This window comes from Bos indicus x Bos taurus, chromosome 29 (genome assembly GCF_003369695.1).
Source record: "Bos indicus x Bos taurus breed Angus x Brahman F1 hybrid chromosome 29, Bos_hybrid_MaternalHap_v2.0, whole genome shotgun sequence".
In the NCBI taxonomy this organism is placed as follows: domain Eukaryota; kingdom Metazoa; phylum Chordata; class Mammalia; order Artiodactyla; family Bovidae; genus Bos; species Bos indicus x Bos taurus.
This window is the reverse complement of record NC_040104.1, coordinates 7,324,240-7,349,357: the sequence shown is the minus strand read 5'-3', so window position 1 is coordinate 7,349,357 and position 25,118 is coordinate 7,324,240. Positions and strand designations below refer to the sequence as shown.

The following is a 25,118-nucleotide window of genomic DNA, read 5'->3' as shown; positions in this document are numbered from 1 at the left end:
TCTGAGGTCAAGGTTAGACCAGGGTGGGACTCAAGTAGGACTGGATCCTCGTTGCCACAAGCCTGTTCCCTTTTTAAACTTTGACCTTAAGTGTGCAGTTCTGTTTCTCATGCCAAAACGTTCAAAGATTTCTAGCTCCAATGGCAGGTTCCTGCAATTATCAGTCTGACCCTTGCCAGAGCCTTTCTCTGAGCCTCAGTTTCTCCAGTTGTAAATAAGAGATGACACCTAAGGGCTTTTAAGAATACACGAGACTGCGTGTGTAGAGCAGCGCTTACAAGTACTCATGAATAGTGGCATTTTCTGAGCACTTGGTCTCTGTGCCCAGGCTGCAGCCCAACACTAGGCGTCCCGGTCTAGCCCCCAAGTTGGTTTGGAAGGCCGGTACACTTGTTCCGGTTTCTCGGCCAAGGGCTGGAAGCCCCACAGTTAAACAGCTTGCCGGGCCGGGCCTGGCTCAGGGCAGGCGCTCCGCGCTGACCGCGGCCAGGCCTCGAGTCCCCTCCCGCTGCGCTTCCCGCCGCGGAGGACTCCCGGGCCGGCCCCGCCCCTCCTCCCGGCCCCGCCCCCGGCGTGGCCCCGCCCCCCAGGCGGAGCCGGCGCCTGGAGCCGCCGCTGGAGAGCAGGCAGCGGGACCCCAGCGCCGGAGGACGCGGCCCGGCGGGAGCCCCAGAGGTACTGGCGGGAGCGGGGGAGCGGCGGCACTGTGTCGGGCGGGACAGGGGAGGAGGTGGCCTGCCGGTCAGCCAGGGTGGTGTGTGGGTGGTAGAGAGTCCTCGCGGAGTTCGCCGCCTGCACCCTCCCCACCTCCCGCTGGGCTCTAGTCCCGAGTCAGCACGTCCAGTCCCCTGCCTCTGACTGGTGCCGCCCCCACCTCCTTTGCGTGGACAGCCCGGCCCGGCCTGTGGCGGGTGAGTGAGTGGATGCGGCGGTTACCGGTTCCTCTCAGAGGAGCTGGCGACTGTCCGACTGCCTGCTGGCTGTGTGCTGGCTGTGTGCCGGGCTCCCCCTGTTCTGGGGCTCCCCTTCTCCCGGGGCGGCCTCCGACCCAGCTTTTGCACACCGCCCCCCAGTCCCGCGCCTGGCCTGGGAGGAAACATCTGTCGCGCCCCCTGGCAGTAGAAATGGGGTCATGACCTCCAGATGTGCTGGGAAGCGTCCAGAGCCTCCTCCTGGGGCAGCCAGGCCTTCCGGATCTGTGGGAGCGGGCCGGCCCCCTCCTCGCCAGTGACACAGGCCGCAAGGAATGTCCTGGCCTCAATGGACCCTGTGTGAAGCTGCTGGGTGGGGGGCAGAGCCCAAGAACACCCCTCAAGGCAGGGCCAGAGCCCAGCCAGCGCTGGGCCAGAGCAAGAAGCAGCCCCCAGCTGTTCACACAGATACACAGAGCTCGACCTGCACGGAGCAGGAGCCTGCACAGACCCCTGCCTCGTGTCCCCTCCCACCCCATCACACACACTTCACACACACACACCACAGCCCAGGCCCCAGAGCTTGGCCCATGGAGCCAGGGCCTGCATCTGCCACCATACGCTTAACACATGGCCAGCTTCGCTCATTTGCCTTTGCTTGCAATCTCCTGGCAGGGTTGGGAAGGGACAGGAAGGGTTAATTAACCCCATTTTGGAGATGAGAGAACAGAGGTTCAGGGTCAGTGTCAAGAACTTTGTCCTAGAAGAAGCTAAGGGAGGAGGTACTCTGAGCTCTTGGAGGCCTGCCCTTGCTTGGTTCTAGAGCTCTAGCTGAGGGGTACAGAGCGTGTGCCCCCCCCACCCCCAGCCCAGCCCCAGGCAGCCCTAGCTGACGCATGAAAACCCGCCAGCAGGTGCCTGCACCCCGAGTGGGTCACCCACAGCCCTGCCCCAGCCACCCACTCCATCCTGGGTTCATCTGAGGGTGGCCGCCTCACGTGCTCACACCACCCTTTCTTTACACCTGCCCCTGGTCTCGACACGTTTCCGCACTTAGCAGGTCCCTGGGGCCTTCGGTGTCTCACTCATACATCCTGTGAGAACTCAAGCCTTAGCCCAGCCCCCACCTGCCCCACACCTACTCACACAGAGCTCGGAGTGGGGAAGTACAGCATCGCTTAGGCCCTGCAGACTGACAGGCCCAGGTTCAGATCCTAGCTGATACAGAGTTGCTCTGGGCAAGAGCAGTCCCTTATGGGGACCTCGGTTTGATTGTCATGTGGGGCTCAGAATGCCCTGTCAGCCTCAATGTGGCCAGGTAGGCTGAAGTCCCCATAGGTCCCAGTTCCAGCAGAGGGGCCTGGTCACCAAGACTCCCTCCCTTCCCCCCAGGCAGGGCCACAGAAGCCTGCAGGAGGGTGAGCCCAGACCTGTCCTTCAGGTTAGGGTGACCGAGGTCCCATGACTGAGCTGGTGTGACCCCAGCACCTTCCTCAGGATGTGGGGCCGGGCAGGGGGCTGGGCCCAGAGCTGGGGCCACTTCCTGCACTGAAGGAAGTCCTCCTGCTGTCCCTGCTGACCTGCCACTGCCCCCTGGGAACCCCTTCGTCCTTGAGGTATCGAGGCATTGAGGGCCACGGCATTGAGACCCAGCCGCTGGGTGCTTAGTTCCTCTGGGATCCTGGAGGAAGTGGGAGGAGCAGGGAGGAAGGTCTCTGGGGACAGGACGTCCTCCCTTTGTCAAGTGGGCAGGACCCAGACACTAGTGGCCCCATGGGTTTCCCGTCCCAGCGGAGACAAATCATCTGTCTGGTTGGGCCACGTCTTGGTGGGGACCCTCACCCTGGGCCCAGATCACAGCCAAGGTGTGTGAGTGGGAGCTGGGGACGCCTGGCGGCCCCAGGGCGGCCCGGGGCTCCCAGACCCTCAGGGCCAAGGTAGCCACAGCCCAGCCCCTGGCCCTGCCCTGCGCTGAGCTGGAGGAGGGGGCTGAAACCTCAGCCCCAGGCAGACGAGGAAGTGGCCAGGAAAGCGGAAGCGGCTTTGATGGTCGCGGAGGGGGCCGGAAGCCAACCCGCGTGGGGAGGACCAGGCTGGGGGCTGGGTTCCTGTTTTCTCCCCAGGCCCCTCTCAGCAGCCCACTCTTCCCTCAGGGCAGGAACCGGCCTGCCGGCTGGGCACCAACCACCCGCGCCCGCCAATGCGGCCCGGCACCCGGAGAGCCAGGTCCCCAGGTCCGAGGCGCGCCCATGTGGGCCGGCGGCGGCGTGGGGAGCCCTCGGCGGGGCCCGGCCCCTGCGCCCACCGATGACCTCTTCGCCCGCAAGCTGCGCCAGCCGGCCCGGCCCCCGCTGACGCCGCACACCTTCGAGCCCAGGCCGACCCGGGGCCCGCTCGTGCGCAGCGGCAGCGATGCAGGCGAGGCCCGGCCCCCGACGCCGGCCAGCCCTCGTGCCCGCGCCCACAGCCATGAGGAGGCCAGCCGCCCCACCGCGCCCCCGGCCCGGTTCTTCTCCGACCCGCTGGCACTACTGGGGCTGCCGGCGGAGGAGCCGGAGCCTGAGTTCCCGCCGGTGCCTGAGCCCCGCTGCTTCGCCCACTACGACGTGCAGAGCCTGCTCTTTGACTGGTCTCCGAGGCCCCGGGGACCGGGGGCGCAGGCGGAGGCCAGCTCTGGGACCCCCGCCGCGGCTCAGGACCAGACTGCTAGCTCGGACTTGCTGCTCGAGGCGCCTGGCTTTGTGAGCGAGCTCGGGGGCGAAGGCGAGCTGGGCCTGGGGGGACCAGTGTCTCCACCTGTGCCCCCGTCACTGCCCAACGCGGCCGTGTCCGTCTTGGAGGAGCCGCAGAACCGAACCTCCGCCTACAGCCTGGAGCACGCAGACCTCGGCGCCGGCTACTACCGCAAGTACTTCTATGGCAAAGGTAAGGGTCAGCTGCAGCGCGCTGTCCTTTCTGTCGAGTCCCTGGCTATGTAAAGCGTCAGGCTCTGTCTCTGGGTCAAGGCTGCCCAGCTGTAACCACCTCCTTGCAGCCAAGCCAGGCCTCCCCTCACACCCAGACATGTTCCTCTGCCTCTGTTGGGTTCATCGTACTCCTCTGGGCTGGGGAGGGATTTCCTAGGGCTGTTGCTGGGAGCTGAAATCTGAACCCCTGCACCTGGGCACTTTGTCATCATCAGTGTTCACACGGGAGAGCCCCGGATATTCTGGGGAAGAATATGGGCATGCTGGGCAAGGCCATGCAGGATCTATCTAGGCTTTGGAGCAGGGAGGCATGGCCCTCTGGATCCGGGGCGAGATATACGGGCAAGGCTTAGGGCCCAAGCATATAATAGGTGCGGACAGGAGTCAGGGTTTGGCTTGGTAAAAGGTGGGCGGGGCTGAGGAGGGGATGATCTGAGCTAGTGTGATGGGACCTGGGAGGGGGACTTGGTGATGGGTGTGGTTGAGCGAGTGTGGGACTGCTGAGGGGCGAGGCTGGTCATCTGCCTCCTGCTCCTGGCAGAACACCAGAACTTCTTTGGCCTGGATGAGGCCCTGGGCCCGGTGGCAGTGAGCCTGCGGCGGGAGGAGAAGGACAGCAGCGGAGGGGGCACTCTGCACAGCTACCGCATCATCGTGCGGACCACGCAGGTGGGCCGGGGTCATGGGAGCCAGGCTGCGGACTGCCTCCGGAGCCGCCTGCATGTATCCTGAGTGCCCCTACATCCTGTCCTTAGCTCCGGACCCTCCGAGGCACCATCTCAGAGGACGCGCTGCCACCAGGGCCCCCCCGAGGCCTGTCCCCGAGGAAGCTTCTAGAGCATGTGGCCCCACGGCTGAGCCCCACCTGCCTGCGCCTGGGCTCAGCTTCACCCAAGGTGCCTCGCACGCTGCTCACGCTGGACGAGCAAGTGGTGAGTGGGCAGGGCACTCCTGTCCTAGAGCTAGACCTGGTCTGAACCCAGTCTGCCCAGCTCCCAGCCACCCAGCCTTGACCTCACGCTGGACGAGCAAGTGGTGAGTGGGCAGGGCACACCCTCGTCCTAGAGCTCAACCTAGTCTGAATCAAGTCTGCCCAGCTCCCAGCCACCCAGCCTTGACCCTGATCTTGAGCTGGACAGGGACCCCAGAAGAGCTAGCTTTTCAAAAGGAGGGCATGAGAGGTCATCTGGAACCTTGCCTCTCAAGAACAGCAGCATCCACATCACCTGGGGGCTTGTTAGAAAGGCAGGTTCTGGGTCCTAACCCAGACCTACTGACTCAGGCCCTGCACGTGAAGAGATCCCGAGATAATTCCCATGTGCCTGTCAGCTGAGGAGCACTGTCTGATCGCCACTCCCTCTTCTTGCAAGTCCCTCTCATTCTTTGGCAGTTTGCCCTGCAAGGCCCTGCTGGGTCTCCTGCTAGTTTGGGTTGCTTGCTCCTTCCACTGTGGGCCCACCCAAGCCAGCTGGAAGTCCTTCCCTCCCCTGTGCCAAAAGTTACTACCCACTGGCCCTGACTTTCCTCCTTGGTCATTCAGTCAGTCACTCAACAAACATTTCCTCATCCCTTGGTACCAGGCTCCAGACTGGATGCTGGAGACTTGTCTAGACCAGGTTCTGTCCTCAAGTAGCTCACAGCCAGGTGGGGGAGAGACCCACAGAGAATCATGGATAATGATGAGTAAGATAATAGTGAAAGGGGGATGCTGAGGGCTCTGTGGGGCACCAGTGTGGGGCTGATGACCTTCCTTGGCCAGGAGGTTAGCATCATGGAGGAAATGCAAGAGCTCAAACCAGGAAGGGCAGGCATGTTCTGGGCAGAAGGAACAACGTGGGTGAAGCTTAGAGACTAAGAACTGTTGCATCAGGACCCTGTGGGCAGTTCAGCGTGGCTGGAGTGGGGCTAGTGGGGACAGGGTGGCAAAGGCTGGCCTTTGGTCCCGAGGGCGCTGTGAAGCTGTGGAAGATCTGAGAGGTCAAGCAGCCCTCTGGCTGCAGTGTGGCGGCCGGACTGGAGGCCAGGCTGAAGGCGGTCGCAGTTGTCCAAGCCAGGCCTGGTGGTGACGATGGCAGAGGTGAAGAGGCGGTAGTCCAGGGACAGAGTGGCTGGTGGGGGTATTGAGATTCCCTCCTTCTTGGCCCCTGAGAGTGGTATTTTTGTGGAGCCAGGGACCCTGGAGGATGGGTGGGAGGGAAGAGTCACAGGGAGGAGGTGAGGTGCCAGGTGCTAGAAGGACATCCATGCAGCTGCAGCTGGGAAAGGGGCTGCGCTGGAGGCCAAGATGGGGGTGTTGTCCGTGGAGACGGCTGCTTTGGCCACCGAGGGCAAAGAACAGGAGTGGAGAAGAGGCCCAGACACGAAGCGGGTGGTCCCTGGGGTCACAGGCCAAGTGAAGTTCCTGTTGTCCTAAGTGCCAACCAGGGTGAGAGCATGCCAGGGTGAGGCCATGCCTGTGGTTGTTAAGAGGGGCTCGGGGTTTAAAAGTTGGGGTGGAAGTGTGGGGCTCTAGGGGTCAGGAGGGATGAAAGTGGGGACTGTGAGTGTAGACAGGCTTACTGTGAAGAAGGGAGGCAGGAGCTGGAGGGCCCTGGGCTCGTTGGCACGGTGGCAGGGCACCCTGAGCTGTGCACAGTTAAGCCCAGATGCAAAGGAGCCAGAGGAGCTGGGAGCAGAGGGTGAAAGGTGGTGCGGGGCTCCAGAGGCTGCGGTCGAGGTGCCTAGGACTCCAGGGAGGGGAAGACAGGCTGGCCTTGGGCTAAGGAGGATGACTGTGTGGACGCTGATTGGGATCGAGCACCTTCTGTGCAGGGTCCTTTCCGTGAACCACGTCCTCTGTGGTCCCATGAGAACCAGCCACCTCTCTGTTCCTTCCCACCTTGCCCTCCTCTGCCCTCCTGAGCGCCCGGAGCAGGAGAGACTGAACCCACTTGATAGGGTCATGGCTTAGAGAGGGCAGAGGCAGTCCGATCCCCAAGCCAGTGTCCCGTCCATGCCCCAGGCCCCCCGGGGTGTTGCTGGGAGACGGAGACCTGAGCCTTCCGCCTGTGCCCTCCCCTCTGCAGCTGAGCTTCCAGCGCAAGGTGGGCATCTTGTACTGCCGGGCGGGCCAGGGCTCAGAGGAGGAGATGTACAACAACCAGGAGGCAGGACCCGCCTTCATGCAGTTCCTCACCCTGCTGGGCGACGTGGTGCGGCTCAAAGGCTTTGAGAGCTACCGGGCCCAGCTGGACACCAAAAGTGAGGCCCAGGGGGTCAGGGTGGGGTGGGGTGGGCGGAGACCCGTGCTGAAGGGCAGGCTGCCTTGCCAAGAACTAGCTGCCTGCTCACTTTTCTGTCCCATCTTGTCCTAGGGCTGGGGCCGGGGGTGGAGAGTTCTCCGGGTAGGCTAAGGACGTGCATCGGGGGTTGTGAAGGCTGGGAGGAGGGGCTGGGACTGTCCCCCAAAGCCCTGGTGCCCTACTGCTGGAGCTGGGCCATGGGGGTTTGTGGGCACCACCTCCTCCCACCAAACACAGCCCCAGCCCAGCCCCAGCCTGTTGTGTTGGAAAGGTCCCGGGGTTCCTGGGAGGTGACCTCCTGCCTTCCTCTCTCAGCTGCTCCGCACATGCTGGTGCCTAGGCCAACATCTGTCCTCTCCTGGGACATCCGCCCCTGCCTCTCTTAGCAGATCGTTTCTCATTTCTGTCTTCATTCTGTTTCAGCATCCCAACCCCAGGCTGAATCCTGTGGTGGCGGGGAGGGGAAAGGGGAGCAGTCAAGGCTGAGGCCCTTGGAGCCCGTGGCCTAGACCTTGGCTGGTGGTGGGAAGGAGTTGTCCACCTGCTGGCTGGGGAGGACAGAGGCTCCAGCCTGTGGGCAGGGACGGCAGGTCCAAGCCACCCAGATTCCCCTTGCTTTCCCGCGGTGTCCCCAACTCCCCGGCCACAGCGGATTCCACAGGCACGCACTCCCTCTACACCACGTACCAGGACCATGAGATCATGTTCCACGTATCCACGATGCTGCCGTACACCCCCAATAACCAGCAGCAGGTGTGACGGGGGCTCTGGGGAACCAGGGAGGGGTGCTGCGGGGACCTTGGCCTGAGCTCTGCTGACCCCCAGCTTCTCCCTCCCAGCTAGTGTGACTCCCCAAAGACAGACACCCCAGGCCTGCACTGGGGGGCCGGTGGGGGCCACGGGTGCCCAGGCGCTGCCTGGCTTGAATGAGCAGGGACATGGGGAAGCCCTGTTCACATTCCCCTCCTCCTAACCCCCAGCTCCTGCGGAAGCGCCACATCGGCAACGACATCGTGACCATCGTGTTCCAGGAACCGGGCAGCAAGCCCTTCTGCCCCACCACCATCCGCTCACACTTCCAGCACATATTCCTAGTGGTGCGGGCGGAGGCGCCCTGCACTCCGCACACCTCCTACAGGTGGGCACCCCAGGGTTCCAGTTCTGCCAGCGGTGCCTCTTCTTGGACCTTCCTTTTACCCCTGACTACGGCCTCCCTCCCCATAGGGTGGCCGTGAGCCGCACCCAGGACACGCCGGCCTTCGGGCCAGCTCTGCCGCCTGGCGGAGGTCCCTTCGCGGCCAACGCTGACTTCCGGGCCCTCCTGCTGGCCAAGGCGCTCAATGGCGAACAGGCGGCGGGCCACGCACGCCAGTTCCACGCCATGGCCACGCGCACACGCCAGCAGTACCTGCAGGACCTGGCCACCAACGAGGTGACCACCACATCGCTGGACTCTGCGTCGCGCTTTGGCCTGCCTTCCCTGGGCGGGAGACGGCGGGCAGCCCCCCGGGGCCCAGGCGCTGAGCTGCAGGCGGCAGGCGCGCTGGTGTGGGGCGTGCGCGCGGCGCCTGGGGCGCGGGGCGCGGCCGGAGCCGAGGCAGGCAGTTCCGATGGCGCCGAGGTGCCCTGCCTGCTGGGCATCTCGGCCGAGGCGCTGGTGTTGGTGGCGCCGCGCGATGGCCGGGTAGTCTTCAACTGCTCCTGTCGCGACGTGCTGGCCTGGACCTTCTCCGAGCAGCGGCTTGACCTGTACTACGGCCGCGGGGAGGCGATCACGCTGCGGTTCGACGGGCCCCCTGGCCAAGCCGTTGGCGAGGTCGTGGCGCGCCTGCAGGTGAGGCGCGGGATTAAGTTTGGGGCACGGCAGGGAGGAGCCTGCTTTGGGACCCCTCGTTTCCGCCGCCTCTCCTGCGAAAGGGAGAGTCAGAGTGGCGGGGGCACACCCAGTCCGGGAGCCTGGCAGAGCCGGAACTGGGGGTCCCCAAGCCCTCTTCCGCGGGGTGGTTGCTAATGCCCTTCCCTGGGGGTGGGGGTGGGAAAGGGTCCGTGTGACCTGGGACGTCCCGGGGCTGGCGCTGGGGCCGCGCGCAGCGCCGCTCACGCCCCGCCCCGCCCCAGCTGGTGAGTCGGGGCTGCGAGACCCGTGAGCTGGCGCTGCCCCGCGACGGCCAAGGCCGCCTGGGCTTCGAGGTGGACGCCGCCGGCTTCATCACGCACGTGGAGCGCTTCACGTTCGCCGAGACAACGGGGCTGCGGCCTGGGGCGCGCCTGCTGCGCGTGTGCGGCCAGACGGTACCCAGCCTCGGCCCCGAGGCCGCTGCCCAGCTGCTGCGCTCGGCGCCCAAGGTCTGCGTCACCGTCCTGCCCCCCGACGACAGCGGCCGGCCCCGCAGGTCAGGGTGCCGGGACTCAGGGCGGTGGGAGGACCGGGCAGCTTGGCCACCGCGTTGCTTAGCTTATGCTTACTGTGTCCCACTGGCGACAGGAACCTTGCGTGGAGGCTTTTCCCTTAGAGAACCCCACGTCCCTTATTTAATTTCTCTGAACGGCACGTTCCTTATGGGTAGAAGGAAGCCAACTAAGCACTGTCTTCACTGCGGGAAAGATCGTACTGCAGCCCCGCCTAGCTTTCTCAAAGACACCCTCACACATACTATTGACTGACTACCTGCTACTTTAAAGTAGAGACATGCTGGCTTCTCCTGTAAAGAGAGAGACGGAAAATATTTCAGGTTTTCTGGGCTATCTGGTCCCTGCTGCAGGTGCTCAACTCTCTCACAGGTGCTCAGAAGCATCCACAGATGTCACGTAAATGATGAGTGTGGACTCTGACGTTTGAATTTGATATGACTTTAACATGCCATTGATACATTCTTTTTGTGTTTTTTTTTTCCCTAACCATTTAAGATCGTAAAAACCTATCCTTAGTATTCAGTACTCCAGAAACAGGCACATCTGCTAAAACAGAAGAAAAGCCAAGAGGCTGGATTTGTGCCCAGGCAGTACTTTGTGGATCTCTACGCTGAGTGGTTTTCCCACGTTATTTAAACCTTCACAGCAAGCCAGGAGATCAGTAGAATCATCTCCATTTCGCAGTTGGAGAAGTTGACATACAGAGTGATTTGCTCAGGATACACGCGGGCAGCCCTGTGATTTGAACTGAGGTCCCATCGACAGAGGAGCCTGGTGGGCTACAGCCCATGGGGTCACAAAGAGGCAGACATGACTGAAGTGACTGAGCACACACGCACACACATGCCCGCGGGAACAATGGCCAGCAGCCAGGCAGGCTTCTTTCACTGTTGTTAGGCAGCTGGGCGTGCTCTCCTCCTGGAAGCGAGCCTCCGGCACAGCTGGGAGTGGGGCTGGTGGTGCTGGACACTCCGCCTGACCCCCTCTTCCCCCCTGCAGGAGCTTCTCGGAGCTGTACACACTGTCTCTGCAGGAGCCTAGCCGGCGGGGGGCTGCAGAGCCGGTGCAGGATGAGGCCCCCGCCGAGGCCCTACTGCCCGACACGAAGCAGCTGCTGCAAGTGTGCCTGAATGACAGCGGTGGTCCTCCAGGGCCTGGGGACCTGGTGGAGGAGAGGACCGAGTTCCTGCACAGCCAGAACCCGCCGTCACCCAGCAGGTACCCCCTCGGCCTCCCCTCTCCTGCACCCCAGGAGGCCTCTGCAAGCAGGGGCCACAGGCGGGCACAGCTCCCAGTGCTGAGCCGTCCCTGCCCTCGCAGCTCCCTGTCTGATGAGGCCCCAGTCCTGCCCAACACCACCCCAGACCTCCTCCTCGCCACCACAGCCAAGCCGGCAGCACCCAGTGAGGGTAGGGAGACACCCCTGACTCAGGTGAGCAGAAGCAAGGCTCTGGAGCCCCACAAGCAGGGGTGGGCACAGTGGTCATGATGGGCATCCCCCATCTATACCCACTTCCGCCCCCCAGGATGGGCCAGGCAGCCCCGGTGGCTTTGAGGACAAGGACGAACCGGCCCCCGAGCTGAGGGCCTCCTTTTTGCCACGAACCTTGTCTCTGAGGAACTCTATCAGCAAAAGTGAGTCTGGAGCAAGGGTGGTGTGGGGGTCTAGGAGCAGAGTGGGAGGGGCCTGGCCTGCGCTTCTCTGGCTGAGCCCAGCCTCGCTGCCCACAGTCATGTCTGAGGCGGGCAGCGAGACCCTGGAAGACGAGTGGCAGTCCATCTCGGAGATCGCCTCCACTTGCAACACCATCCTGGAGTCGCTCTCCCGGGAGGGTGAGGCCACCAGGGTGCTCCGGGGGTAGGGGGTGGGAATCAGGGGTGCGGGAGCCAGAGTGGGGCTCTCTCCCTTTACGTGCCCGGATGGTCCCTCTGTTCCCACAGGACAGCCCATCCTCGAGAGTGGAGATGCCAAGGGAACTCCGAAGTCTGATGCTGAGTAAGCCTTCCACCGACTTACCCCTCACCCTGTGCCCAGTGTTCATGCCCACGCAGTAGAGGGAAGCTCTGTACACCTGAGTCAGAAGATGGGGGTTGGGCCCCTCTCACACGGGTGGGTCTGGGTACCAGCCCGTGGTGCTGCCCCCCGCCCCGGTCCCCCTGAGTCCTGACTTCCATGTCCCCAGGCCAGAACCCAGCAGCCTGTCCGAGAAGGTCTCTCACCTGGAGTCCATGCTCAGGAAGCTGCAGGACGACCTGCAGAAGGTGACACGGCGGCCGCGGGTCGCGGGGACTCACGGGTGCCCTGGGAGCGGGGCTGGGGGCCCAGCCACCCTGACTCCCGCCTCCCCCCACTCTCGCCCCCGCAGGAGAAGGCAGACAGGGCGGCCCTGGAGGAGGAGGTGCGGAGCCTGCGGCACAACAACCGGCGGCTGCAGGCCGAGTCGGAGAGTGCGGCCACCCGCCTGCTCTTGGCCTCCAAGCAGCTGGGCTCCCTGGCCACCGACCTGGCCTGAGCTGTCAGGCGGGCCTCAGCCTGGCTGCCCATTTGCTGGAACTGCCCGGCTGCTCAGGGCCCCTGGGCCGCACAAACTCCTCAGGAACTCTCCCTGCGCGAGGCGCGTCTTAGCACTGCCCCACTCCCCGGCCCATTATTCGGTGACACAGTTGCCCTCACCCCACCCATTTGTAAATATTCTGTGGAGAAAAGGGGACTTCAGGGAATAAAGAAGCCACTGCTCTTTGTGTCTACACAGGTGTGCACGACGTGATGGGGGAAGGGGTTTTGCTCCCATAGGCTCCGGCCAAGCTCCCGGGACTGGTTAGGGAAGCCCTGGGGACATTGGTTCAGAGTTGGGCTGCCACAAACTGGGGGGTTCTCTGAGGCTAGGCCATTCCTTGTTTTCTGTCCCACAAACATTTATTTGGTCTGTTGGGAAGCCAGTCGCCACACTCTGTACCGATTCTGCTTAACTGTAGGAGCCAGGCCCTTTCCCTGCAACCAAACCCAAGGGGCTGAGATCAGAGGCAGAGAGTGGACCTGCTGGGCAGGGGAGGGAAGGTGCTGGCCACGCCCCCCTTTAAAGGCCCTGACCCCGGTACAGGAAGTCCTCTCCTCTCTGCAGACACTGAGCCCCCAAGCCTGGCACTCCTGTCACCTGGCCAGATCTTGCAGGGCCCAGTTCCAGAGGTAGGAGCTTCTCTGCCTTAGCTGCCTGGGAGATGTTTCCATGTCTCCAACTCACTTTCCTCCTCACCAGCGTCTGACCCCTTGTTCCTCACCAGGCTGGGCTCTTTCCCATGAGTAGCAGGTCCATTAGCGGGTCCAAATTTGGATTGTGTCTAAACTCTTTGTTTTCAGGACCTGAGGCCCAGACAGGGCACTGACTTGCCCAGCATCACATGCCTTGTCCAGCCCTGCTGAGACCCAAGCCACCGACTTAGGCTTTGGCAGGATGAGCCAGGCTATGAGAAACAGGGTTGGGATCAGGAGGAGGTAATGTGAGTTGCAGAGGTTTACTGTCCTGTTCACAGGATAGAGAAGTCAAGGGTATCCTGGGTAGGACCAGTTGGGGGCCTACTGGACTGGAATTGGCTTTTGCAGGGATCCAGGGTAGAGGAGGATGGAGCTGAATCAGAAAGGGCTGTGAATGGGGGCACTGGGGTTCCCAGCACTGGGTCCCAGCTCTCACCTGGTGGACTGTAGTGAGGATCCCTCACAGGCAGGGTGGAAGGCTCTGGTTACTCTCTGGCTGTGAGTCTGCAGAAAACGGGGGTCTGGTGATGTGGTGGGTAGATGTTCAAAAGGAGGGTGATGAGATGTGGGTGTCAGAGCCCTACAGGGAAGATATGGCCAGGGAGGTGGCTGTAGTTGCAGCCCCAGTGGGCAAGGTGGTTGCTTAAACTAAGGAATGGCCGTGGGGGTGGGGATAACCGGGCACAGCTGCCAGGACCAAGTGAGGAAGTGAACTCAAGTTGCTAGGGGAGAAGGTGCAGAATCCACGGTGGTGGCCAGGTTTCCGACAGGAGCCCTGGAGGCTGGTAAGGCCATGACTGCGGGGAAAGGGCAGGCCAGGGATGGCTAGGGTCCCTTGGAGCACCGAGATTTTGAAAGACCTGAGGGATGTCAGGGTGAGATGTCCAGAGTGCGGGCGCACAGGAGAGAGAAGTCTGAGCTGGAGACAAGGATTTTGGACTGGTGAGCCATGGTCATGATGAGGTCACTCAGGGAGTGTGGGAAGGGCCAGGAGAGGGCTTTCGGGGGAGCGCGGGAGGTCACTTCAGGACACTGGGGAAGCCGAGAAGAGCGAGGCACAGCCTGAGGTGGAGGACCCAAACTCACTAATTCCCTCCGGGGCTCAGGTTGGCGACACTGCGGACAGTTTCGGCCATCAGTTTACTCCGGTGAGGAGTTTTACCACCCCGCCAGGTCCTTCCCGGCGCTCGCCCTGGCCCCGCCCGCAGCGCAGCAGCTGCAAACCTCACCTCCGCACGCACTCCGGCCGGGGTCCTGACCCGGCCACGGCTCTTGGGTCCCGCCCCTCGGGCGTTCGTACGGCTGGGCCAGGCCCCAGGGTGGCACACCTGCTTCAGACCCCGCCCCCCGACAGAAACGCCGCAGAGCAGCACGAGTCGCTAGATGCTTTCCGGTTCCCCAACATTCCGCCGCCAGCTGGCATCTTTTCTCGTAGACGCCATCGGAACCTGCACCCTGGGCCTCCTGTGTTCCCAGGGGACTCGCTAGATTTGCAGCAACGTCTCACTGATACCTGAGTGCTCCTGCCTTCACCCTCCCGCAACCCTGCAACGCCATTGGCCTCAGGATGGGCTTTTTCCGAAGCGCACTGCCTGGCCGCCCCGTTGTAGAAAGCTATCTGTGCGCTTGCGCACTCGGGAAGGCAGGCCCTCGCTTATCTAGGGCCGGTGGCTGACTGCTTTACTGCGCGTGCGTCGGGACAAAACGGAAGGATGTCCGGCCCTAGCCCTTGGGCCATGGCTTGGTTTTTGTTCAGGACTCCTGGGCCGTGCGCGGTGGTGGAGAGGAGACGGCTTCGGATTTAAGATTTCCTTGGTCCTCCCAGGGCAGGGTATGAAAGGACAGACCTTCACCTGGCACCTCCCTCCCCAACCACTTAAGAGATGAAATCCAAACCTCTTAGCCGAGCCTCTTCATCTTTTACAGACTGACCCATCGAATCTTTCCAACATCGTCTCTTACCCCGCTTACCTATAAATGCTGGCTAGCCCCTCTGTATAGACCTGAAGCTAGCATGGCCTTTGTGAAGCCCTTCCTGAAAATGCTCCATCCCCACAACTCCTGGGTACAACCGGGCTCTCGCTAGGCTAGGACTTCCCCTCGCCCCCACACAGCCGCCTGCTTTCATTCACTGGCTGGTAGCTAGGAGTGTCCACAGGTGTCCGTGGACTGCAAGCTCCCCAGTGGCAATGTATTCTCAAACGTGTCCCTCCAACTCTGTATCACCAACATCCAGCCTGAAATGACCAGGAAAGAGTGTGCTCAAAGAAGACAAATCTCTAGCCAGCATGGCAACAAATTTATTAGTTCAGAGTAGAAAAAGCAATAGTCTATAAATGGTTTGATTCTTCAGTAAAAACTGAGCCTCTTGACTGGAGAGCAGCCAGCCTGCTCTCCCCGACTCTGAACAGCTTGCCCTACCATTAAGGCACTTGAGAAAAGGAGAACAGAGCAGTCTCAGAGAACCTCCCTGGATCCTGGAGAAGGCCAATACTGCCCCACCAGTCCCCTCCAACCACAGCCCAGCAAGGGAAGAGCTGGCAGAGACCTCCGCGGGCGGGGAAGGCCAGGCCCTCAAAGGCTGGTAGTTAGGCACAAAGAATGCCGCACCAGAGAGGGGCGCATAACGGGGATTATTTTGCCTGAAGGTATAAATGAATCTATGATTTGAGGAAGACACTTGTAATAAGGCTTTGTGGCCTCCAAGGCCATAGCTCCAGCCTGCCCATCTCTCTAGGAGAGTACTAGATGCTGAAGGGTGAGGTTGGGGGACCCCAGAATTTTCTGTAGAGCCTGGAGCCGAACATCAGGATAAGGGATGGAAGAGCTCTTCCCAGCTCTCCCCTTTCCAGAGAAGTTAATGCTTCTGCCTAAGCACCTCCAAAAAGAGAGAGAGATACTGCGAATAAAAGAATAAAATGCACCCCCCCTCCCCAGGAAGACATCACCCAAGGCAGCTGGGGGCAACTGGAGCCCACCCTCCCAGAATCCATCAGTGTGTGCTTTGGGAGGGCTTCAATCCCTTGCTAACCCACTGCGCTGGGCAGGGCGGGTGTCACCCCTTTAGGAGCTGATCTGACTCAGAAGGGCTGAGAAGTCCACATCCGCGATGGAGGAGAAGTCTTCATCCCCCGAGAGGAGGCCATTGGTGAGCCCAGGGGGCCCCAGGGGAGTGGGAGCTGGGTCAGGGGGCCTTTGGGACCCTGTCACCAGGCGAGTTATAGCCTCAGGGTACTCCATCAGCATGGGCTCAGCTGTGTGGGGGCCCATGGGTACACCCTGGTTCAGCAACTGCTGAAACTCAGAGTTGTCGACAGATGCCAGGTCTGTGAACACGGCAGGGTCAGTGTTGTTGCCAAGCAGAGCCCCCAGGTCTTCATCGGTATCAAACTGCAGCTGCAGCAGGGCCTCTGTCAGTGTCCCTTCCCCGGTCTGGTTGGTCCTGGGGGCAGGCGGGGTCACAGCCTGAGCCAGGCCTGGGGCTAGGGCCTGGGCCAGGGTTGATGCCATGCCTGGGGCTGGGGCCGGGGCTGGGGCCAGGACTTGGGTCTGGGTCAGGACCGGGGTGGGGGCTGGTGCCAAGGCCGAGGTCTGGCTTGGGATCTGCCCAGAAGGAAAGACCATGGGGGAAAACTCCTCAAAGTTGATGGTGCTGAGAGATGGCGTAAAGGAATAGGGCTGGGGAGCTGGAGAAGAGAAACAGAGAGGCAGGGGTCAGAGAAAGCCTCGCCCCCCATCCTCTGTGCCCCAGCCGCTGCCTTGAGTGCTGAGGCTCAGCCCTTCCCTGTGGTGTCACCGCCGGCAACCTACTCCCTCTTCTTAGCCAATCTGGCCTCCCCTGTAGGGCCCAGTTCCAGGCTCACCTCCGTGGAGCCCTGCCTGTCTACCCCGGCCCACAAAGCTCTCACAGCCTTCAGAGGAAAGGATGCTTTCAGAACGGGCACAACCTTGTGCCCGAGCAGCCAGCAGGGAGCAGTGCCTCTTCCTCCTCCTCTGAGACATAGCAGCACATGCATTACAGGTTGCTGTTTTGCTACTTCAGAGGGGACTGTTTGGTTGCCCCACTTCAATGGAGAACTGAGAGCAGAGACTGCATTTTTGAAACTTCTGCATCTCAAGGCATTCAATGTGGGTTTAACCGACACCACAGGGGTTCTCATCCCCAGGAGGGTGCTGGTTCCTGGGACACACCTCCCAAGCCTCTGATTCCCCAGGTCTGTAAGGGGCCCGGGAATCAGCATCTTCACTGCTTCCCAGCTGGCTCTGATTTTAGGCCACCAAGGCTCAGGCCCTGAGAAACAGGAGCCCAACAGAGTGCAGGTTTCAGACACCTGCTGGTGAGACTGCTCGACTCCCTCCAAGAGGTGTCGAAGCCATGGTGGAACAGATTTGAGCCTACAGTTCCGGTGTGATGACCTAAAGGAAATCCTCACCTGGCTTGGGGATGGAGGCTGAGCCGCGGTTAGGCACAGCGATGCGCCGGGTTGGAGGCCGGGGGTCGGTGGGTCCTGTGGGGTGAAGGCTAGGTCAGTTCTTGGTGTCTAGGGTCCCCTCCCTACCCACTGCTCTCTGATTCTCCCGCCGCCCCCTCTTACCATTGAAAGGGCTCTTTTTCATGATGCTCTTGAAGGTCTCGTACGTCCTTTTGCGCTTCTCCTCAATCCGGTGACGATCGTCTGAGAAAGTAACGGAGGGAAGTGGGTCCTGCTTGTACCAGTAGGACCCCCAAAGTTCCCAAAGGACCCTCGGGAGGTAGGCGAGAGGACAAGCTTTTCCAAGACCCTTTCTCTAAATCTCAGCCAATGAGAAGAGCAGCACAACTCTGTGACACTCCACAATTAAAAGAACGCCATGACTTTTTTGAGGAGACCTCCGTTAGCTGAATCTGCCCTCCAAAGGCGACACAGGTGACCCCAAGTCAGGGGCCAGGAGCCGTCGCAGGGCCCCCCTCAGGCTTCTCTCACCTGCACCACTGACGGCCCTGCTCCTGTCCAGCCCTGACCAGGCCTGGTGCTGTGCGCTCTGCGCTCTGGGGCAGCCCGGGCACGACAGGCTGGCTTAAGACTTCAACAGACTCTTAACCTTCTGTCTGATGGTTTCCAAGTTTAGTCTGGAGCTTTCCAAACTCTCTAACTACTGTAGCACTTGGATAAGCCCAAAGCACTCAACATCAAGAGCCCAAAGCGAACCTCACCGTCTCACCTCAAACACCTGACCCTGGTTCTCTCCCCTTCGGTGTTCCCGCCCTACCTCTTTTGCCCTGTTCCCAAACCTTGGACACATCCTCAGCAGCTTCCTCTTTCTCACACCCCACCATTCACCCTCTAGACACACATTCACCAAGCACTTGCGTGCCAGGCTCCATTCGAGCCACGGGAAGTATGGCCCTGAGTAAGCAGACAAGGTTCCTCTTCGCCAAAGCTGTGACATCCAAGTGACAGAGGGGCACTGACACAAGTGACAGGAGCTCTGAGGTGGCGGCCCAGGGTGACGTAACAGCACCCAAGTAAGGTCAAGGAATCTAGTTTAGGGGTCCAGGGAAGCACTGGTGTGAGCCCACCACGTGAAGATCTGGGGGCCAAGCATTCCGAGCAGAGGCAGCAGCTAGAGCACAGGTCCCCAGGAGGACACACAGGGCCTGTAGGGCTCAGGGTCTCGGAGGAGGCCAGCGGTGGGTGAGACGGTCTCGTGCGTTCCGTCTGTGAGGTTCATACAGCACCCTCTCTCCCGGAACGACTGGAACATCTTCCAAAACCTCCCCACCTTGTGTCCCGCGTCTCAGATCCTCTGCCGGCTGCTTCCAGACCTGCTCACATCAGTTCTCTGTTCAGAAACCTTTGGTGGCTCCCAAGGCCTTAGGATGTGACCCCAGATGAACGCGAGTCCAGCCTTCAAGGTCCTTCTGCCGGGGCCTGCTCACTGCCCGACGATGTGAACTCCTGCCACAAAGCTGTCCCCAAACGTGCTGTGCCCGCTCCCTGCCCTTCCACTCCACCCGCCTAGAGAATGCGCTTCTGGGTCTTTCTCCAACCTAAATGCTACCTCCTCCACGCAGCCGGTTCCAGTTCCCACAGTATTCTGCACACACCTCGCTGCTTCGTCATTCTGTGACGTAGGCTCTGCTTTGCATGTGTCTCTTCCTCATGTGACCGAGCTCCCAAAGGGCAGGGAACGTGTCTTATCCATCTTTGGATTGAGAATACCTGGCGCAGAGCCTGGTGCCAAGTGGACACTCAGTCCTCATCTGGTGGAATGAACTGATGGCCGTTTCAGGCCTTGTTTTCCAGACTGTTAGACAGGTCCCAGGGCAGGACACACTTTCAGGCTGGATGACAGGCTTCAGATAAAGGATCATTTTGGCTGTTCCTATTTGAGCAGATGCCCGAAAGCCCTGACCACACCATGGCTGTGTGGTGGTGATAAGTACAGATACAGTGCGGCAACAGGTCCCTGGAGCCAGACGGCCTGGGTTCAAATGAGGTCTGGGTCTATAACTCACTAGCTATGTGACCTCAGGCAAGTTAGATGCTATCTCCCACCTCAAAAGGTTCATGAGAGAATAAAATCAGGTAATTCACTGATATGCCTGGAATAGGGCCACACGTCACAAGAGCTCAGTAAGTCTTGGGCATCACTATTAAATGAGGTGAGAAGACTCTGATTATTATGGAAATCTCTGCCCAACCCCAGCTTCTGACCTTCACCTACAGCTGTGGCATCCAGCCCAGCCTCACTCCCACTGGCTGGAACCCACAGCCCTACTGCTGCCCTGCCCAGCTGGGTACCTGTGTCTGGCAAGTACTGGAATTCCATGGGCTCACTGAGCTCCCGATCGGAAGGCCGCCGCAGCTGCATGGAGACGCGCACAGGGGCCTGCAGGCCGGGGTCCGCGTAGGGCGGCGTCCGGAACACGATGGCCACTTGCCGGTGCACGTCAGCTTGTGAAAAAGAGCCTCGGGCCTCCCAGCCTGGTCCCGTGAAATACACCTCGATGTCCTCTGCAGGAGACAGGGCGGCCGCATGGGTGCTCAGCTCCCCCAGCCCACCGCCCCCTGCAGTTGCCGATACTTGCCTCTAGAGATGCATGGCCCTGCTGTCCCCAAGGAGTTGGGGACAGTGCATAAACCAGCTCCCTAATACTTAGTGTGTCTGCTTAGCCTTGCCCCTCGCCTCCTGCTCCTGGGTCCAGCCCTCGTTCTGGCTGTGTACCTTTCTGCACCTTGTCACACAGCAGGAAGATCTCATCCCCGCCGAGGCAGCTCCCAGAGTTCCGATTCACCCGGCAGATCTTGAGCTCGGCGGTGTTGGGGGCGCCTGAGGGTGTGGGAATAAGGAAGGAATCTCTAAATCACCAGCGTTCTCCCGGGCTGACCTGCAGGAAAAGAAGGCTCCTGCCCAGCCTAGGGTCAAGGTTGTCCAGAGTTTGCTGACTACACCTCTGCAGCCAAGGTTCAACCATTTCCATTGGCGCCTCACACCAACCAATTCAGCAACTCTTTATCTACCGGTACCTATTCCGTGCCCAGCTCTGCTCTAGGCCTGAAGAACATAACCACACACAAAAGGTAAACATCTCTGCCCTCACGAAGCATACAGTCCTATGAGAACCAAAGCGATCACAACTGCTGTTTCTCCACCTGACCCAAGCAGTATTCAAGACCCATTCATACCCGCCTTGGCAATGAATCCTTCCCTCCTGAGCCCCCCAACCCCCACACACTGGTTCATCCTGGTTTTCCGGCCTTGGGGCTCCAAAGCCTTTTTATTTTCACGTATCCTACTGGCTACTTTAAAACTGCAGTTGACCAATGTCAGCCCAATCCATCTGTAAACTTCCTGTGAGCTTTCCTCATTGAATTCTTAGTTTCTAACATTATCTCGTTCCTGGAAGTTCATTTCCTGGAGTCATCAGTACAGTTCTGGGCACACCAACCTCTCGTCATGGGCTGGAAATGCCTGTCTCCCATCTGACTCCCTGCCAGCCTGGACGCTGCACCTCAAGGGCAGCTCTGCGTCTCCTTTGCCTCGTCTTTTTGGGCAGCACAGCGCTGGGCACAGAGGGGATAACTGATGTGCTGGATGACTGGATGAAGTCAGAGCGACTCTTGGAGGTCACGCCTCCCCACCTCTCCCTTCCTCCTCACAGGCCCACCCCTCTCCCCCTCCTGCGGCTCCCTGACCACTCACGGTTGTCAAAGATGGGGTGAGAGAGGACAGGCGCCAGGCGGAGGGGCCTGCCTGCCGGGTCCCGCACTGTCACCTGGAAGCAGAGCCGGACGGCATTCAGGTCGTAGTCCCCGCGCTGCTCTTCTATGGGAACTGTCAGAAAAATCGATGGTCAGGAGAGCCGATGGTCAGGAGAGCCGGGGCCGGGGCCGGGGATGGAGCTGGGGTGGAGCGGGGTGTGCGGGTAGCTCTGGGCTGGGAGGGCTGTTGGAAGGTGTGTGAAATAGCAGGAGTCCTAGAGGAGGGCAGTGGGAAGGTTCTACACCCATCACTGACTCCACCTGTGACCCTGGATGTCCTGTCCCCTACGTCCCCGCTCTCTGTCTGTTTCTCCAATGGTAAAATGTACTGAACGGGTGTATGTACTGAACGGGCACCGCGTCTTGGCCGGTGAGGGACACGTGAGGGGAAGGTGGCCTCAGAAGCGTACAGCAGCTGGAGGTGCTCCAGGCAGGCCCAGGCCTCCGCCGTCGCCGCCCTCACCTTGGAAGGGGTTGTTGTTGGTCTGGATGCGCTGGCTGATGGCCTGCTCCAGGTCCCGCTTCTTTACACACTGGATCCCCAGGTTCTGAAAGCTGAGGCCCCCCAGGCATAAGCTCCACTGTCTCCAGCAGAGCCTGGGCCCTCCTGCCTTGCCCATTCTGCCCCTTATCCCCCACCCACTCACCAGGTGATCATTCCATTCTTAACCCCCTTGAATGCCACCCCACCCAACTGTGCCACGGTGAAAGCCACTCCTTACTTTGGCTGACAAGGCCCTGTGCCCTGCCACCTGGCCCCAGCCACAGTCCCTGCCAGCTCCCTACCCTCTGCCCCAGGGCTTTCTCTTACCCCCTCCAAAGACATGACACTCGTTCGTATTTCAAAGCCTTTTGCACCTGTTCATTCTGCTGGGCATGTCCCTTCTGTGCTTCTCTACTTTCTCACATTTAGGTCTTACTTTCAAGAAGCCTTTCTGACCTCCCAGTGCAAAGGAATGGGACCAGCTCCTTCACCTCCCCCCCCTCAGGCTATTCTTCCAATCTGTTACTGCTTCATTTTCATCACTGAAATGATGACTTTCTAACAATATCTTGTTCAGTTATTTGTACATTTATTTACGGTCTGCCTCTGTCAACCAGTACATAAGCTTCAGGGAAGACCGTTGGTTCAATGGCTTTCATTCTGACTAGAAGAGATGTGACACTCCAGCCACAGGAGTCAGGGGTTCAGAGGTGATTAGGGACCCACACCTTTGCCACAGAGCTCACATGGAGCTCCTCCTATCCACTAGAGAGAGGAGACACACAATTTCAAAACAAAAGAATCAGCTTTCAAGGCTGGAGAGGGAGCAAGCAGTGAGGAATTCTGCCCTCTGTCCAGAAACGATTAACATTGTAACAGCAATATAACTGCCTGCTTTTCCGATTCCCATCTCATCACCACCTTCCACCACCCCCTGCCACCCCTAAGAAGCTCACCTGTGGATGCAGCGGTCCGGGCAGAGCTCAGCCTCATAGAAGCCATCCCGGCAGTCTTTCCCCACTAGCTCGTGGGGGTGAGGCCGGTGAGGGGGGTCCTTGGTGACCAGGGAGATGCGGACTGTCCCTGGCCCAGTGTAGCCATTGATCTGTCCAAAGTACAGAGAGCACCCTAGAGGGCTGGAATTCCAGACCCAACTCCCAGACACAGATTTCGGGATGGGGGGGTGGGGTGGGGGCTGAAAGCAAGTCCCAGCCTTATTGACTCTGGGTCCCCCGCCCTGGGGCTCTGCTGACCTTGATAGTGGGGTGGGTCTTGGTGGTGTCCGTGCTCCTCTCTCCAGGGATGCTGCCAGCTGAGCGGCCCTCACACTTGTAGCGGAAGCGCATGCCCCGCTGCTTGGGCTGCTCGATGATCTCCACATAGGGGCCAGAGGCCTGCGCCGGCTCTGCAGGGGACATGCGGGCCAGGCCCATCAGCCGGCTGACCCCATCGCTCCTGACCTTGGGGAGCTCCTCCCGACCCACTGAGAAAGGATGGTCCACTTACCTGCAGGGAAGATGAGGGGGAAGAGGTCTGAAAGGAGAGGGAGACAAGGGTCAGCAGGAGCCCACATCCTGTCCTCATCAGGGAAGGCCCGCTTCCCTGAGGTGAGAGGGAGCCAGGCTCCTTCTCTGGGACAGTCAGGGCCTGCTACCTGGAACCTTCAGGGAAACTAGGGGCGTGGGTAATGGAGCCAGAAGCACCCTTTTCCTGAAGGAAACCAGGGATGGCCGCCTCCCTCCACCAGGGGAAACTGAGTCACGGCCTTTTCTGTTTTAAGTTACACTAAGGGAGGGCACCCCCACTATCCCTAGAGGAAACTGAGTCAGATACATTCTCCTCTAACAAGGAAACTAAGTTGGAACTGCCCAAGCCCCCCCACCCCGGGTCCCGGGGGGAAACTGAGTCAACGCTCCCCCCAACACCCCACACCCAGGGGGAAACTGAGTCAGACCCCCCGATGCCCGCCCCGCCCCGCGCCACCATCCGGCCGGCCGCTCCCTGCGCAGCGCCCATCGGCGTACGAAGGGTCAGAAGGCGGAGAGGGGCCTCCCGCCGCGGTCCCCGCGGCCCCAGCGCCGCCATCCCGCGGGGTCAGGGGGGCGCCCTCACCGTCCATGGCCGGGGTCCCGGGGGCGGGGCCGGGGTCGCAGCTGGGCCCGCGGCGCGCGCTACTGTCGAGCCATTCGCCAGAGGCGGAAATGCGCCGCGCGCGCCCGCCGCCGCGTCACTGCCGGGAATCCGACCGCGCCTGCGCAATGCGTCTCCGTCGCCCTCGTCTGCGCCGCGGGTGCCGCCGCCACTGGGAGAGATTCAGGGGCGAACGCGCGCCGCGCGGAGGACAGATAGGCCGCGTGCAGGGTGGACAGCCTGCTTGCGCCGCCGCTGCCGGCGACCCGGAGCTAGTGCGCGCCACGCCGGGCACCGACAGGCAGCTCGCCTGGAGGCCGCTCCGGGGGCTGGCGGGGCAGCTCGGCTCGCTCCCGAGTCTGGGCCCCGCCTGGAGGGCGGGGCCTGCGATTACTCACTATGTTTTTAGGGGATTTCGGGGGCCTCCTCCCGCCGATCGGAGGAGTTTGGTGATGTCACCCCGAGCCGGTCTGGAGCCAAGCTAGGGCTGCCGGGCTTTGACCGCCCGCCCCGCGCAGGGAAAGGCTCCGGCCTGCTTCGCCCGCAAAGGCCAGGTGGCTCAACTCTTCACGGTTTCCTAGTCAATAAAAGTGCTTCTTGATGCTTATTGCCGCATAAGCACTTTTTAATTTCCAGTCCACCCCAGTCTGGATGCAACGAGGAAAAAGAGAAGCGGCCTGGACCTCCCCACCTGGCAGTACTCGGATCGTGGCCTTCGCGGAGCCTGCTGCACGTTAGCGTGATCAGAGGCTCCGCGCCGCGTCCGCTCGCGCAGTACCCGCAGGCTCGTCGGTTTAAGATCATCCACACTGCCGACCCTCGGGGGCAGTGGGTGGACAGGGGTAGTCACCCAGGGGTAAATCTCTGGAGCTCGTCTCTGCAGCCTGACACCTCTGTTCCGTTTGAACTCCCTTACCCGCCCCTCCTCCCAGGGCTTCCTGCTGGGGTCCAAGAGTTTCTCAAAGCATTTCCACTAATTAACCGTCTCTGTGACTCCTCGCCGAGGGTATCGTCCCCCAAGGTTTAACCCCGTACAAGCACGTACGAGCGGGTTGGGGGTCGGGCTGGAGCACACACCGCCCCCGGGAGGATTTTTCATCCCACAGTGAGGATGCTCCACGGCTGGCGGCAGTCTTCCCCAGATGCAGGAAGGCTTTTTATTTTCTCTAAGTTCGTTCTAAATTAGGGAATCGTGTGGGAATTGGAAAAGATTGGAAATTCTGACTTGCTTTCCCAGGCTCAAAAAAAACAGGAAGAGAAAAGTGAAAACAGTTAACCACCCCTCCCACTCATTTCGGTTTCATGTGGCTGCCCCGGATTAGAAAAGGCACCTTACTCTTTCTGAGGAGGCAGTCGTCAGGAAGAAAGAGTGGATTAATTATAATCTTCGATTAATGACACAGTCATCATTGAGGCTAGCATGGTCCTCCTTTTA

At 60.7% G+C, this 25,118-nt stretch overlaps 2 protein-coding genes across 2 annotated transcripts; one reads left to right on the top strand and one right to left on the bottom strand.

The window, feature by feature from the left end:
* The first annotated feature begins 585 nt into the window (after positions 1-585).
* On the top strand, positions 586-12,320 carry SIPA1 (signal-induced proliferation-associated 1). Its single transcript, XM_027531199.1, has 16 exons — positions 586-675; positions 3,065-3,836; positions 4,419-4,546; positions 4,633-4,809; positions 6,943-7,117; positions 7,808-7,911; positions 8,139-8,296; positions 8,383-8,992; positions 9,277-9,551; positions 10,570-10,788; positions 10,891-11,002; positions 11,097-11,205; positions 11,302-11,403; positions 11,512-11,566; positions 11,754-11,832; positions 11,937-12,320. The coding sequence occupies exons 2-16, from the start codon at positions 3,161-3,163 to the stop codon at positions 12,081-12,083; spliced, it is 3,126 nt and encodes a 1,041-aa protein (XP_027387000.1). The 5' UTR covers positions 586-675; positions 3,065-3,160; the 3' UTR covers positions 12,084-12,320.
* Positions 12,321-15,101: 2,781 nt separating this feature from the next.
* On the bottom strand, positions 15,102-24,031 carry RELA (RELA proto-oncogene, NF-kB subunit). The gene is made up of 11 exons (XM_027531201.1): positions 23,666-24,031; positions 23,060-23,086; positions 22,807-22,958; positions 22,510-22,658; positions 21,533-21,624; positions 21,011-21,142; positions 20,033-20,137; positions 19,609-19,821; positions 17,419-17,499; positions 17,257-17,331; positions 15,102-16,509 (listed from the first exon to the last, which is right to left on the bottom strand). Exons 1-11 carry the CDS (start codon positions 23,670-23,672, stop codon positions 15,887-15,889), a joined length of 1,656 nt encoding a protein of 551 aa, XP_027387002.1. The 5' UTR covers positions 23,673-24,031; the 3' UTR covers positions 15,102-15,886.
* Between the last annotated feature and the right edge of the window lie 1,087 nt (positions 24,032-25,118).